Source organism: Chiloscyllium plagiosum, chromosome 16, assembly GCF_004010195.1.
Source record: "Chiloscyllium plagiosum isolate BGI_BamShark_2017 chromosome 16, ASM401019v2, whole genome shotgun sequence".
NCBI classification, from domain to species: domain Eukaryota; kingdom Metazoa; phylum Chordata; class Chondrichthyes; order Orectolobiformes; family Hemiscylliidae; genus Chiloscyllium; species Chiloscyllium plagiosum.
The window spans coordinates 66,367,004-66,382,149 of NC_057725.1; the positions used below are offsets into that span (position 1 = coordinate 66,367,004).

Here is a 15,146-nt window from a genome sequence, read left to right on the forward strand (position 1 = left end):
GGTAAATGTAGGGGTATGGGTGGGTTGCGCTTCGGCGGGTCGGTGTGGACATGTTGGGCCGCAGGGCCTGTTTCCACACTGTAAGTAATCTAATCTAATCTAATCTAAAAAATAAAAATCTAAATTCAAATCCCCCCATCTACAGAGATGGAATTCAATCCGGGTCCCCAGAACATTACTTAGGACTCCAGATTAATTTAGTGATAATACCACTTTGTCAGGACGTCAAGGCTGACGACACTTTACTTCCATCTCAGACAACAAGATAGAGGGAGTGTCCATGAATCTTGCATTACGTCAAATCATGCAAAGCACTGATATATAGCGTAACTTCAGCATTACCTTTTATTGCCCAATGATGGATTTTTCTGTGTATAGAATGAGGCTGCAGTAAATCCAGGGAGGATTTGGCCTAATGGTATTATCACTGGACAATTAATCCAGAGACCCAGGTAATGTTCTTGGGACACATGAATAAATAAAACAAAGTGAATGGGCAAATGTTTCAGTTATTGCAATTTAAACTGGCTATGCTTGATGCAGGGATAAAGAAAGAAAAGTATGACTTGTATTTTTTTAAACTCTTTTCATGATCTTGGAGCACTAACTATGATAGAGCCAATGAAAGTATCATCACTGTTGCGAGATAGGAAAGACATAGCCAATTTGTACAGAAGTTCCACAAAAACCATTGGAATGATATCTAAATAATGGAGTTTGATTTTTATGATGTTGATTGAAGGCTGAAGATTGGCAAATATACCAGAGAATAGTCTGCTGTTTTTCTTCAAAATAGTGCCATAAGATCTTTTACATCCACCTGAAACAGTAGGTATGACCCCATTCCTGATGAAGAACTTATGCTCGAAACATTGACTCTTCTGCTCCTTGGATGCTGCCTGACCGGCTGTGCTTTTTCAGCACCACACGTTTTGACTCTGATCTCCAGCATCTGCAGTCCTCACTTTGCACCTCAACAATGCATCAGCTCCCCACTTCTACATTGGATTGTCAGCCGAGATCTGTGATTAGGCCTTGCAGTGGGATCTGAAATGACAACCTTTTGATACAGAGGCAAGCGTGCTACCGCCTGAACCACAGAACACACAGTAGTTGATACTGTTATACTTACAGCATACATTCATCCTCCAGTTGGAAATGATGATCCCTTTAGTTGCACAGGCCTGAACATAAGACGAAAGGGCAGCACACATGCAGTCCTCACTTTTTTCACAGTTACAGCTGTCATATTTACATTGCTGCAAAATAAAAGTCTCACATCATCTCATACTTTTAAGGTGTCAATTTTACGCTAAGATAGAACAAAGAAACATGCCTTCAAATGAAAACACTCCACACAAAATATATGCAAACCAAAAGCAATTGTAGGAGTTGTACCTTTCTGCTGTCTTTACCCATTTGAATGATAGCATCCATATTGAAAATTTCAGTAAACAAGTAACCGGCTTGACATTACAAACAATACATAGCAATAAATATCAGGTCCGATGGCATGGTAACTTTTTGTACCTCAAAGTACTGATTTGGGTTGACATGTGAATGGCACTGAGCGAATGTAGAGTTGTCATCTAATAGCAGGCCACACCAATGCTTAGCATACTTTTCTAGAAAAATAAAGAAGAAATTAAAATAATTATTTTCAGCGGATTATGTTGCTGCAAAAATATTTCCTCAAAGTGCATCTTAACCATGATGGAGCAGAAATTCCACAGGATTTCACTTCTCTCCAAATGTAGCTGTCAGGAAACCACAAACCACAACCACAAACCATAAACACTGCTGTCCCATACCCTACTAGATATGACATTTTGATATGTATTATATATCAGCATACCTATGTCAATTGTCACTTTGGGTTCATTTGCACATGAACTGGATTCTATATATTAGCTGCTATATCACTGTGTGCACATTGGCCTTGCACAAAACTCCATCACGAGCGATGGATCATATTGTGACATCTCAAGATATATCAAGCCACTTAAAGCTACCAACTGGCTTAGCAATCTGGACTTAGATAAATTTGAATACAACCAATATCTCTTGCAATATATCCACCAGGTTTATGGAATGCTCATTGTTGACTCTGTTTTACATGTGTCTTTGTTTTGTTTCCCTTTGACAAGTGTATGTGGCTGGCATGTTGCTGTCAAGAGCCTTTGATGTTTTCTTTTTCAAGCTAATTATGAGGGGTGCGGGGGGGAGGAGTCTTTTAAAATAAAAAAAAAGCTTCATTGTTGCCACTGGCACTTAAATGATCCTGTGAAAATGATTAAGAATTAAACTGAGTGAAGTAGATGTTTTTATAATGACTATATCATGGTGTACAGAACATCCAAATCGATATATGTATAATCAACAATACCCTGGATTTTGAGATGTTCTGCCTTCTGAAAGAAGAAAACGTACCACTGCTGGTTGTCTATGGGGAAAATAGAAGTTGTCATTCACTCTGGGAAACATCAGGTACCTGGTTAATGTAACAGGAAACTTCTGATAATCTTCCATTACTATTGTTGTGCAGTGCTTGACCTGGAACTTGGCTGGAGACAGTTTACAATATAGTCTGCCACAGGTTCGATAGCCTTCCCATCATCCAAGATGTTTCTTAGTCAAATTCAAAACTGGCCTTTGTTTATCCTAATAATTAGCAGATTAATGGCAGATGGCAGATTTCATTCTATGATGACATCTTACTCATTAATGTCAACTTTTTCTTCAAATAGTTAGATTACTGATATTTGTGCTGTGCTGGTATATGACTGAAAGGGTTAAAAAAAACTACCTTGCAGAGGGATATTTAGGTGGCACACAGTTGTGAACTGCTACCTGTGAACTCATAAGGACTCAAAACTGCTAGTTAAACAAAAGAAAGGAAGGTATGTGGGATTACCATCCATCTGTTCGAGAAGCAAATTCATCTGCAAGGTAAGCAAAGGCAACACAAAGATATTGTTTATTCATTGAATCTCTGTCTTGAAAGCAGTCATTAAAACACCAGGGACAGCAGAAAAGGAGAATGATAGACATACTCTTGTCAGATATAAATCATTATGCTAAAAACAAATTATAGTTTGTAGCGCAATTAGACCTGATAGTATGTACCTTACTTCATTGCTGGAACAGCACAGCAGGTCAGGCAGAATCCAGGCCCCCCTCACTTCTCTCCAAGGCCCCAAAGGAAACTTCCATATCCGCCACAGATTCACCTGCACCTCCACCCACATCATCTACTGCATCCGCTGCAGCCAATGTGGCCTCCTCTATATTGGGGAGACAGGCCGCCTACTTGCGGAGCGATTCAGAGAGCACCTCTGGGCCACCCGGACGAACCAACCCAACCAACCTGTAGCACAGCATTTCAACTCCCCCTCCCACTCCACCGAGGATATGCAGGTCATTGGACTCATCCACCGCCAAACCACAACAACCCGACGGTCGGAGGAGGAGCGTCTTATCTTCCGACTGGGAACCCTCCAACCGCAGGGGATGAACTTGGACTTCACCAGTTTCTTCATCCCCCCTCCCCCCACCTTGTCTCAGCCGGATCCCTCCAGCCCGGCACCGCCTTCCTGACCTGCAGTCTTCTTCTTGACCTCTCCGCCTCCATCCTACTCCGACCTATCACCCTCACCTTGACCTCTTTCCACCTATCACATTTCCAACGCCCCTCCTCCAAGTCCCTCCTCCCTACCTTTTATCTTCTCCTGCTGAACACTCTCTGCTCATTCCTGAAGAAGGGCCTGTGCCCGAAACGTCGAATCTCCTGTTCCCTGGATGCTGCCTGACCTGCTGTGCTGTTCCAGCAATAAAGTTTCAACTTTGATCTCCAGCATCTGCAGACCTCACTTTCTCCTGTACCTTACTTCATTCTAATTATACATTGCAATTAAATAGGCATACCTATGTAGCAATTGGTTAATTGTACTCCTTTTCTGTGCATGATATAAACCAAATCAGTAGTAGTGATTGGATTTAAATAACTGCACATCTCTTAACTGGTATATGTTAATTCCTTGTAACTGAACCAAAGAGTACGACTGCCTCTGTAATCCTTTCTTCAAAGTCTCCAGGTTTAGATACTCTGGAGTCCTATAGTGAGAAATAAGGGCCTTTTTGAATTTTTGTCTGGTAACTGTTTGTGGATAAGAGTCAGAAGATAATAGGCCATTAGGATATCAGACCCTGGAAATTCTTCCAACAATCTTGGGAGCAGATGATGGTTCCTGCTAGGTCCTCCATGAAGGCAAAATTGATGATCCAGTGAGTATATTTTCACTTGCAAAAATACTTACCAACGGTTTATGTTAGTATAGAACAGAGGTCAAACAGAGTTGATCCCATTCAAACTTAAGAGTAGACTCGACAAATAGAGTTGGCAGTGGAGGGAGAATGAATGAATGATTTTATTGTCACATGTATTTTACTGTGAAAAATGCAATAAAATACAGTGAAAACTTCCACTGTCATTATGATCCGGCACCATTTTGAATAATTTAAGAATAATAATTTAAAAAAACTTAGAGAATCCATAACCCTTCCACCATCACCAGCATAGGACCTAACCAACGCTGAAGTCGCTGCTTCTCAGACACTATCTTTCATCACTGGGCCTACCTTGCTGGCATCACCTCTACTGATGTTGCAGCCAATGCCAGGTCCCATGCTCACTCATCCACCAGCTACCTCCTTGACGCTGCTGTCTGCCCAATTTCTGCCCCAAATGAGAGTCGAACCTGGGTCGCTGCACTCAGAATGCTGCATCCTAACTACCTTGGTATGAAAGTGCGGGTGGTGTAAGAGCCAAGGATAAAGCGGTCAGACCTACTGGAAGCACAGGTGGTTCAGACATCCCAGAGCAAAATGTTTGAGCATCTTAGCTGGAGGAACCGTGAAAATAAAATGCTGAAATCCGAAAAAGTGAACATCAAGAAAGCAGAATACAGTTCACCTAAATTTGGGGAGGAGAAGTATGCTGCTTCACCTCACCAGCCAACACAAAGTTGATAGATAAAATTAAATAAAGGATGGCAGGCGTATGATTCTCCCTAATGCTTAAAGATATGAGATGTGCATAACTGGTGGTAAAGATAAAGCTACAATAATGCAGCAGCTTAAACAGGAATTTACCGAGAGTTTATCATTCTCTGGAAATGAGGACTTTGGACTTAACTTATCTGTAGGATTTCCTTTTTATTAGTCACAGCCGAGTCAGGGGAGGCAAGCTTCCCTGTTGAGAAAGTGGGCCTTTTACCCGAGATTTTGAACACAAATTAAATTTTCTGTACCTCTCACTCCCACAAGTAAGATTTGCTGCATAAAGTTAAAATCCAAGACTGGAAGAAAGTGTCTAGACAGCTTTATTGTGTAGAAGGAAAAAAGAACATAAATTACAAGAGTGTTCTTGTACTTTATTGAGGTAATAAATCATTTCTGTTTGAATGTGAACTTCTCAAGTACCTGCAGTCACTGAACTAAATATTAACCCTTTGTGATCTGGTTTTGCATTTGTTTTTGATCCTTGTTTGTTAAATGTTTTATAGGTACTATATTTATATTTATGTTTTGTTTTCTGGAGATTGAGATCTGGAGAGATGTTTTGTAGCTTTGTGATTGTGATATGTGCCTGTGTCAGTTTTTAAAAAAAAATGTAAAATTAAATTGTAGATTTAACTGTTGGGATTTTTATCATTGTTATGATTCTTCCAGTTAAAGTAGAGAATTGTGGTGAAATACAAATTGATTAAAGGAATGTAAAGTCCTCAAGATCTGTCCCTTTTAAGGACCTAACAGTGATGGCCAAAAAATAACACTAAATGTTTATTTAAAGTCAGAATGTTAAAGGTTTTCTGATTAAAATTTATCTACAGATTTTAATTACAGCTGTATAAAATCCAATTGAAGGAAGGATAATCAAGATAAATAACATAACTTATTTCCTCTTTTCCTTACAATACTGTTTTGTTAGCAAGTTTTGTGAACCTACATCCAAATTGTATTTAATTTTAGGGAGCAGTTGTAGATAAATTGTTATCTTCAGAATTATTAAGGGTGAATTATCACATTTGAAATTTGTTTAATGTACTTCCAAACACAATTGTAACACATGGGTGAATCTTTAATTCAGCATAATGAGATTTACTCATGTTAAATATTTATAAATGTGAATTGATTTTTTTTAGAAAATAAGGAAAAAATTGAATTTTGAAACATTGGAAGTATAATTTTATTTGAAGTATCTGAAAAATCTGTTTTGAAATCTGAGAAAGCTGATTTCAAAGAGCTTGAAACTAAAAGTTAAAGCAATAATGAATGTAGTTTTCTTCCTTTGTTTAAAAAAAAGCTCCCATCTCTAAACTAAAGGGAAGGGGTGTAATTTCCATAAGACCATAAGACATAGGAGTGGAAGTAAGGCCATTCGGCCCATCAAGTCCACTCCGCCATTCAATCATGGCTGATGCGCATTTCAGCTCCACTTACCAGCGTTCTCCCCGTAGCCCTTAATTCCTCTAGACAACAAGAATCTATCAATCTCGGCCTTGAAGACATTTAGCGTCCCAGCTTCCACTGCACTCCGTGGCAATGAATTCCACAGGCCCACCACTCTCTGGCTGAAGAAATGTCTCCGCATTTCTGTTCTGAAATGACCCCCTCTAATTCTAAGGCTGTGTCCACGGGTCCTAGTCTCCTCGTTTAACGGAAACAATTTCCTAGCATCCACCTTTTCCAAGCCATGTATTATTTTGTACGTCTCTATTAAGTCTCCCCTTAATCTTCTAAACTCCAACGAATACAATCCCAGTATCCTCAGCCGTTCCTCATATGTTAGACCTGTCATTCCAGGGATCATCCGTGTAAATCTCCGCTGGACACGTTCCAGTGCCAGTATGTCCTTCCTGAGGTGTGGGGACCAAAACTGGACACAGTACTCCAAATGGGGCCTAACCAGAGCTTTATAAAGTCTTAGTAGTACATCTCTGCTTTTATATTCCAACCCTCTTGAGATAAGAGACAACACTGCATTCGCTTTCTTAATCACGGACTCAACCTGCATGTTTACCTTTAGAGAATCCTCGACTAGCACTCCCAGATCCCTTTGTGCTTTGGCTTTATTAATTTTCTCACCATTTAGAAAGTAGTCTATGCTTTTATCCTTTTTGCCAAAGTGCAAGACCTCGAACTTGCTCACGTTAAATTCCATCAGCCAAATCCTGGACCACTCTCCCAACCTGTCAAGATCCTTCTGCAGCCGCCCCACTTCCTCAGTACTACCTGCCTGTCCACCGAACTTCATATCATCGGCAAACTTCGCTAGAATGCCCCCGGCTCCCTCATCCAAATCATTAATATATAATGCGAACAGCTGTGGCCCCAGCACCGAACCCCGCGGGACACCGCACGTCACCGGCTGCCATTCTGAAAAAGAACCTTTTATCCCAACTCTCTGCCTTCTGTTAGACAGCCAATCCTCAATCCATCCCAGCAGCCCACCTCGAACACCATGGGCCCTCACCTTGCTCAGCAGCCTCCCGTGTGGCACCTTATCAAAGGCCTTTTGAAAGTCTAGATAGACCACATCCACTGGGTTTCCCTGGTCTAACCTACTTGTTACCTCTTCAAAAAATTCCAACAGGTTTGTCAGGCATGACCTCCCTTTACTAAATCCATGTTGACTTGTTCTAATCAGACGCTGCTCTTCCAAGAATTTAGAAACCTCATCCTTAATGATGGATTCTAGAAGTTTACCAACCACCGAGGTTAAGCTGATTGGCCTATAATTTTCCATCTTTTGCCTTGATCCACAAAGATGGGCAGGTTAGATGAATTGGCCATGGTAAATTGCCCATAATGTTGGGTGCATTGGTCAGAGGGAAATGGGTCTGGATGGGTTACTCTGCGGAGGGTTGGTGTGGACTTGTTGGGCTGAAGAGCCTGTTTCCATACTGTAGTTAATCTAATCTAATCAGTGATGGATTCTTCATGAGAACTTTTATGGTGATGTCATCAAGTCCACAAAGTTATACAGCTGAAGTAAAACCTTTCACAGGTAGACAACCTCATGATGCAAAGAGTAATTTGGCATGTCATTCCAGCTACATTTACAGAGCATGTATCTCAATAACAACTCCCCCCACCCCCTAACTCAATCCTGACTTCCTAAATTATATGTGAATCAAACAGATTTATTAATCCTTGATAGCTTTTCTTGACAGGTTTCGATCCAATTCCTTTGGAGATGTACCTAATTGTCCCAGAATTCACCAGTACACCCACTCCCATACCCGCTGTCTTTTTCTCCAAGGATTATTCCATTAATCCAATATACTGTGAGGAAGGGGGCAGCTTCAAACTACAATGATCACACATAAAGGCTTGTGAGTTTGTAATTGTATAATTGTATTCACAATCCCAACAGAAATTCTTCTTTAGGCAATATAATTGTGAGGCAGTTGGCTAAACATGTTTGAACATTAAGTATTTTGCATGTTCCACTTGAAAACGCTCACTTACTCTAACTCTACTCCACATTTTAATTTTGTTTGACTGCTTTCAAAATGTTAGTATCATTTCAAAATGGATAGTTGGGCAGTCAGTGAAAACTGCATGATGAAATTAAGTCATAGCGTTGACCTACGGTTAAGGTAATTGGTAGTTGCTATGGTCGCATTAGTGGAGTGTATTCAACACCTCAAACTCCTGCCATTTTTGCTCTACTGTCTTCCCGGTTAGCCTCTGCTTCCAGTCTATTTTAGTCAGTTCCTCTCTCATTTCGTTCAAGACATTTGCCCTGCCCCCTTTAAATCTGTCTTGAGAATTTACAATGCTTAAGATGTTGTAAATTTTGGGTTTCTGAATTGTAAGAGAGATTTGGATTAATTAACACATTCCTCCCAAAGCAGGATGGATGGAATTTGATGTTGCTTTTCAGATACAGCAAGGCAGCTTCAAGAATTTCTGAATCTCTGTAGAATGGAGAAAAAAAACACACACATTGCTGAAAAATGTCATCAGATTCTGAAGAAGGGTCATTGGACTCAAAATATTAATTCTGATTTCTGTCCACAGATGTTGCTAGACCTGCTGAGATCCTCAAACAATTTCTGCTTTTTGTTTCAGACTTTCAGCATCTGTAATTCTTGCAGTTTTTTTGTTTTAATATCCAGAGTGATTGATTTGTCAAGTAAATTTTGAAGAAAATAATCTCATCTAAGAGAAAGAACGAAGTATATTATTGCCTGGAATCAAACAGAAATGTTTGATTTTTGTTTTTAAAAAAATGTAAAATTAAATTGCAGATAATTTAGAGGAGATAAGAGGAAAATATTTTTCACCCAGAGGGTGGTGGGAATCTGTAACACACTGCCTGTAATTGTGATAGAGACAGAAACCCTCAAAATATTTAAGATGTGCACTTTCAATGCCAAAGCTTACAAGGGCAATGGGCAAAGTGCTGGAAATGGGATTTAAATAGTTAAGTGGTTGTTTTGACCACTGTGGGTGTGATGGACTGAAACACCTTTTTCTCTGCTGTAGGTCTGATTCTATCCCAAGAAGGTGCATTCCAAAATCCCAGGAAGCCTGACTTAAATAAGCAATAAGTGACTTCACCACAGGAAATGGCATCACCAACCCAAAGAAACCCAAACATATAAATAGAAAGCAGGAATTTTCAGCATTGCTTCACATGAGGCCCACTGAAGATGTTACCTAATAGGGTAATGAAACGTCTGGAAATGAACCTTGCAGCTTAGCGAGCAAACCTACATCCAAAACCTCAACCCGAGCTACAAATCTTCTCAAAACTCGATAGGCAACCAAAGTACATCCATGTTAAGCCTATAGGTTGATATTTTCATGTTATCATTTCTGCTATAGTCTATTACAGTGAAGCGCCTACCAATTGCTTGTGGAAGCTTATTTTGTCTTTCTTACATTTTTTATACATCATACACGTGGGGCTTGATAGCCAGGTCATGTTCCTGCTCCATAATACTCCATTATGTTTAATTGTGAACTTTACAGGGATGAAGATGTACATTATTGAATAAATTATTAATGCATTAAATAATAGCATGGTCAACATTACAGAATCTGAAACACTTCTATTAGTCTTATTTTCTCAACTCTATCAAGCTTTGATTCTACCTTTTCAGCTCATCACTTAAAAGCAGTAAGCTATAGACTTACCATTTACGACACTGAGGGAGCAAGGGTTTTCATGAATGTCTCTTCTGTCAGGGCAGCTAGCTTTAGTCTTCCAGGTATTTGCGAAAGCAGCAGATGTTCCTTCCACAAGACCACTGACTATTTTAAATTCATCATTGAGCACATTGTTGAAGTTTCCACAAAGGCCTAAACGAACACAAACAAATAGTATAACGTGACATTGTTTTCAGCAATGCAGCATTTATGAATACTTAGAATGGCTGGATGTAAAAGTACAAAAGTAAGGTTGTAACTTACCACACACCCGATTTTTAAAGACAGAATCCAGTCTTATATAGAGTTGCATGATAGGCACCAACTGTACCTGGAGCTGCAGCCCAAAAGAAGTATGAATGATAACATGGAAAGTCGACGGCATGAAAACAGTGACGTTAGCTGTGAAAACAAGGAAGTTGAACATTTAAGAATGTATATAACAGGTTTCTTCAAAAATGTAAAACACACTGTCAGAAGAAAATCGTTCAAAACAACATTCTGCAAATTACTTGAATTTTAGAGCAAATATGAAATCCATCTCAAAGCAAAAATAATATTGTCCTCAATGATTTTTAAATTATTTTTGTACATTGTGCCCTTCCCGTCACTAGCCCTACCACCTCTGCCTGTTGTCCTTTTATTAACTCTATTAAAGTTTGCAATTTTTTCCATGGGATGTGGACATCACTGGTAATTCCAGTAATTAATGCCGGCCCCAAACATTGCAGACCCACTGAGCAACTATTCACACATTCAGAAGAGAGATTTGGGTGTCCTAGTGCATAAAAGGTATGTATGTATGTTAAGGAAGTAATCAGGAATGCTAATATGTGTTACGTTTTATTGTAGGGGAATTTAATGCAAGAGTAGGGAGGTTATGCTTTAGTTATAGAGGGTATTAGTGAGGTGCATCTGGACTACTGTGTCCAGAACTAGTCACTGTATTTGTGGAAGGATGTCAAATGTAATGGAAGCAATTCAGAGAAGGTTTACTAGACTAACACCCTGAATGAGTGGATTGCCTTATGAGGAAAGGGTGGGCCTATATCCTCTGGTGTTTAGAAGAGTCAGAGGTGACTTAGTTGAAACAAACAAGATCTTGAGGGACTTGACTGGGTGGATATTGAGATAATGTTTCCTCTGGTGGGAGAATCTAGAAATAGGGCTCATACATAAAAATAAGGGAGCACCCATTTAAAACAGAAATGAGAAAGTATTTTTACTCTGTGTAGTGATTCCTTTTCTCAAAAGGCAGTGGATGCAAAATCTTTGAATATTTTTAAGGCAAAGGAAGGTAGATTCTTGATTACCAAGTGGATGAAAGATTATTGGGGGTATGCAGCAATATAGCGTTGAGGTTAAAATCAGTCATAATCTTATTAAATGGAGGAGCAGGGTCAAAGGGACGAATGGCCTATTCTTATTCCTTGTTCATGTTGGACATCTCACCATCTGCACCAAAAGTACCTGCTGTGCCAACCAATGTCTTTTGTAATTCCTCTCTCTTTGTCTCTCTCTCTCTCTCATGCTAGGAGGAAAACAGCCCACTGTAGGGTACAAAGAGTCAAGGCATCTCCTCATCCCTTATGTAGAAACCATCCTGACTCTGACTGCCCTGAATGACTGACAAACTGTCTAAGCTCCTGGACTGGTTACTGGAGGCTGCTTTTGACTTGCTATGTTCGGATCCCTGAGTGAAAGCTATTACCATTGAGTTGATTGAGGGCTGCTGACAGCCATGACATGTTCACCAAGTGGAAAATGAGTTGTTGGTCTTCCAGCTTGTGCTAAGCTTTGCTGGAGCACTGAGATAGAGATGTTGGCCAGAAAACATGGTGGTGTTAAATTAGCAGGCAACTGGAAGTTTTTAGCGGGCAGAACATAGATATTCTGCTAAGTGGTCATCCCCAATGCTTCACTTCCCCAATATAAAGGAGATCACATTGTGAGCAACGAATGTAGCAGATTAGATTGTGAGAAGTGCAGATAAAGTGCTGTTTCATCTGGAAGGTATATTTGGGCCCTTGGATGCTGAGGAGGGAGAGGTAAATGGGCAGGTGTTACGCCTTCAGTGGTTGCAGGGGGAGATGCCATGGGTCCGTGGGAGGTGTGGGGAGTGAAAGAGTGGACCAGGGTGTCTCATAGGGAACAGTCCCTGTGGAATGCAGAAAAGGGAGGAGAGGGAAATATGTGCCTGGTGATGGCATCTCCCGGGAGGTGGCAGAAATGGCAGCTGATGATCTTCTGGATATGGATGCTGATGGAATGGTAGATGAGGACCGGGGAACTCTATCACTCTTTTGGGATGGAGGAGAGGGCATGACAGCAAAACACAGGAGATGGGTTGGACCTGGTTGAGGGTCCTTTTGACAACGGTGCTGGGAAATCTCGGAGGCTCCCTTGTCGAAGCTGGCCTTATCGGAGCATATGCGACAGAGCAACTGGGAGAATGGAATGGAGTCTTTATAGGAAACAGGGCATGAGGACATCAATCCAGAGCTGCCAAGAATGGTTCCTGAGCTTTGTCCTGCACTTGGCAGACAAGGGGATATTGGTGCCATGCTTTGCCAGTAAAGTCCTGGAGTTCTCCATATATGAGGTGTTGCACAGGCAGGATTTGCTCTTACCCCAGGATCAGGAGTATGCCATCCTGCTCTCTGGTGAAAACAAGCAAATGAATTTGTGAGCTGCTGAGTTATCATACAGGTTCACTGATCAGGTTTTAAGATGGCATCAGTGTCAGAAATCCATGACATATATAAAGCCCATTACACAGTACTTGTGGTCAATGTGGTGTCCACTCAGGAATCTGGTTGCTTAAGATGCTCTTGCAGGTAAAGAGATTGGGTATATTTTGTGCTTAAAGCAAAAAATTAATGATTTTTGCACATGACTTACCAAAGGTTAAAGGCAATTCTGAAAATATTCCATTGACAGACACACGGCCATTGGGGTTAATTGTAATGATCTGTAAATAAAGAATAAATAAAATACATTCTTAATAAAATTATGTTTAGACCTTGGTATTCCCTTAAATATATATCAAAATATTTAAATAACAATAGCAAATTTTATATGACTTACAGTTTGAGATCTATGTTCAGTCACTGATACAGACTTTAAGCATGTTTCAGATTCTGTAATACCACATTGCTGCAGCTCTCCGAGGACAGTGAAGAAAGTATTTTCGCAGTCCTAGAGTGATGGGTTAGAAGAAAGAGACCAAATAACAACTTTTAATGAAATCATCCACTTGCATGGCACTTTAAACTAAATCTCATAGAGAGTTGAATATTTTGTTAAGTTAGTTCTTCTGTAACACACAGACTTTTAGATGAAATGAAAATAGAAATATACCAATGCCAATCCTCTTAAGTAACATCTTTATTCTAGTGACAATCAACAACATTATTAGCATGTTAGCTTGTTGGTGCTGTTAATTTTCATTTTACTAAAGCTCAAGTGAAAGTGATCCTTACCTTAGCAAGAACATAATGACAATTCCCATGAAATGTGTATTGCTTTTCATCAAATGTATTAATATGAGATCCTCCCTCAACAGAACAGATCCCAGGGCAAGATAGATCAGTACAAGACCACTGTCCTCCATTACAATTGCTGTCAGATTAAAAAGTGTTCAATATCAGTATTTTTCTTGGATGAAAATCAAGGAAAAAAATGATAAAAGGATAAATTCCATCTAAAAAAACATGAACTTTATGATTTTTTTGTAAAAGTCAAATTAATTACCATTTACTGCATTTGGTGGAATAGGACTCTCCAGGTGCATAAGATAATCCATTGTAGGTACAGGGACACTGTTCTTTTGGAATGCATCCAGTGTTGGAAATATCATCAAGAACAGTATCTACAATATAAAGTTTTGAAGTTACACATACACAGATTCTTAACATGCAGCTTTTTCTTACTTTTAAAATGATATGATTCAGTTACTTCGATTGTTATCATCATGTTATCTCTTTTTTTTACTATTGTAATCCCACTTTGTAACACTCTGAAGAGCCTCTGCTATAAATTTATTTTTGTTTGTGTTTAATACAACACAATCATTGTTTCTCTAACAATACTATTGCACCATCTCTATAAAACAGTGAACTATTCACTACCTTCAAAACTACTGCAAGACTCTTCTGTTCACAACATTAATAAAATATGCAAATATCATTAACATATTCCTCTCCAGACCTACAGTACCAATATAACAACTTCACCACATTCGTATTTCATTCCACTTGATACCACTGATATCCCATTCACAGCTCGATGATATAGTTAGTAAGTTTACAGGTGACACCAACATTGACTGTGTAGTGGACAGCGAAGAAAGTTACCTCAGATTACAACAGGATCTTGATCAGATGGTCCAGTGGACTGAGGTGGCAGATGGAGTTTAATTCAGATAAATGCAAGGTGCTGCATTTTGGGAAAGTAAATCGTGGCAGGACTTATACACTTAATGGTAAGGTCCGAGGGAGTGTTGCTGAACAAAGAGACCTTGGAGTGCAGGTTCATAACTCCTTGAAAGTAGAGTCGCAGGTAGATAGGATAGTGAAGAAGGCGTTTAGTATGCTTTCCTTTATTGGTCAGAGTATTGAGTATTCGGGTTGGGAGGTCATGTTGCGGCTGTACAGGACATTGGTTAGGCAACTGTTGGAATATTGCGTGCAATTCTCGTCTCCTTCCTATCGGAAGGAGACGAGAATTGCACGCAATATTCCAACAGTCGCCTAACCAATGTCCTGTACAGCCACAACATGATCTCCCAACTCCTGTACTCAATACTCTGACCAATAAAGGAAAGCATACCAAACGCCTTCTTCACTATCCTATCTACCTGCGACTCTACTTTCAAGGAGTTATGAACCTGCACTCCAAGGTCTCTTTGTTCAGCAACACTCCCT

At 39.8% G+C, this 15,146-nt stretch overlaps 1 protein-coding gene across 1 annotated transcript in view; it reads right to left on the bottom strand.

The window, feature by feature from the left end:
• LOC122558122 (mucin-2) overlaps window positions 1-15,146 on the bottom strand; it is an 81,910-nt gene that overhangs the window by 47,362 nt on the left and 19,402 nt on the right. The window contains exons 8-15 of the mRNA XM_043706440.1: window positions 13,975-14,092; window positions 13,704-13,842; window positions 13,302-13,419; window positions 13,123-13,194; window positions 10,486-10,623; window positions 10,210-10,374; window positions 1,531-1,625; window positions 1,133-1,259 (exon numbers count right to left, since the gene is read on the bottom strand). Of these exons, the coding sequence (XP_043562375.1) occupies window positions 1,133-1,259; window positions 1,531-1,625; window positions 10,210-10,374; window positions 10,486-10,623; window positions 13,123-13,194; window positions 13,302-13,419; window positions 13,704-13,842; window positions 13,975-14,092 (972 nt within the window). The remainder of the gene's footprint in view (window positions 1-1,132; window positions 1,260-1,530; window positions 1,626-10,209; window positions 10,375-10,485; window positions 10,624-13,122; window positions 13,195-13,301; window positions 13,420-13,703; window positions 13,843-13,974; window positions 14,093-15,146) is intronic.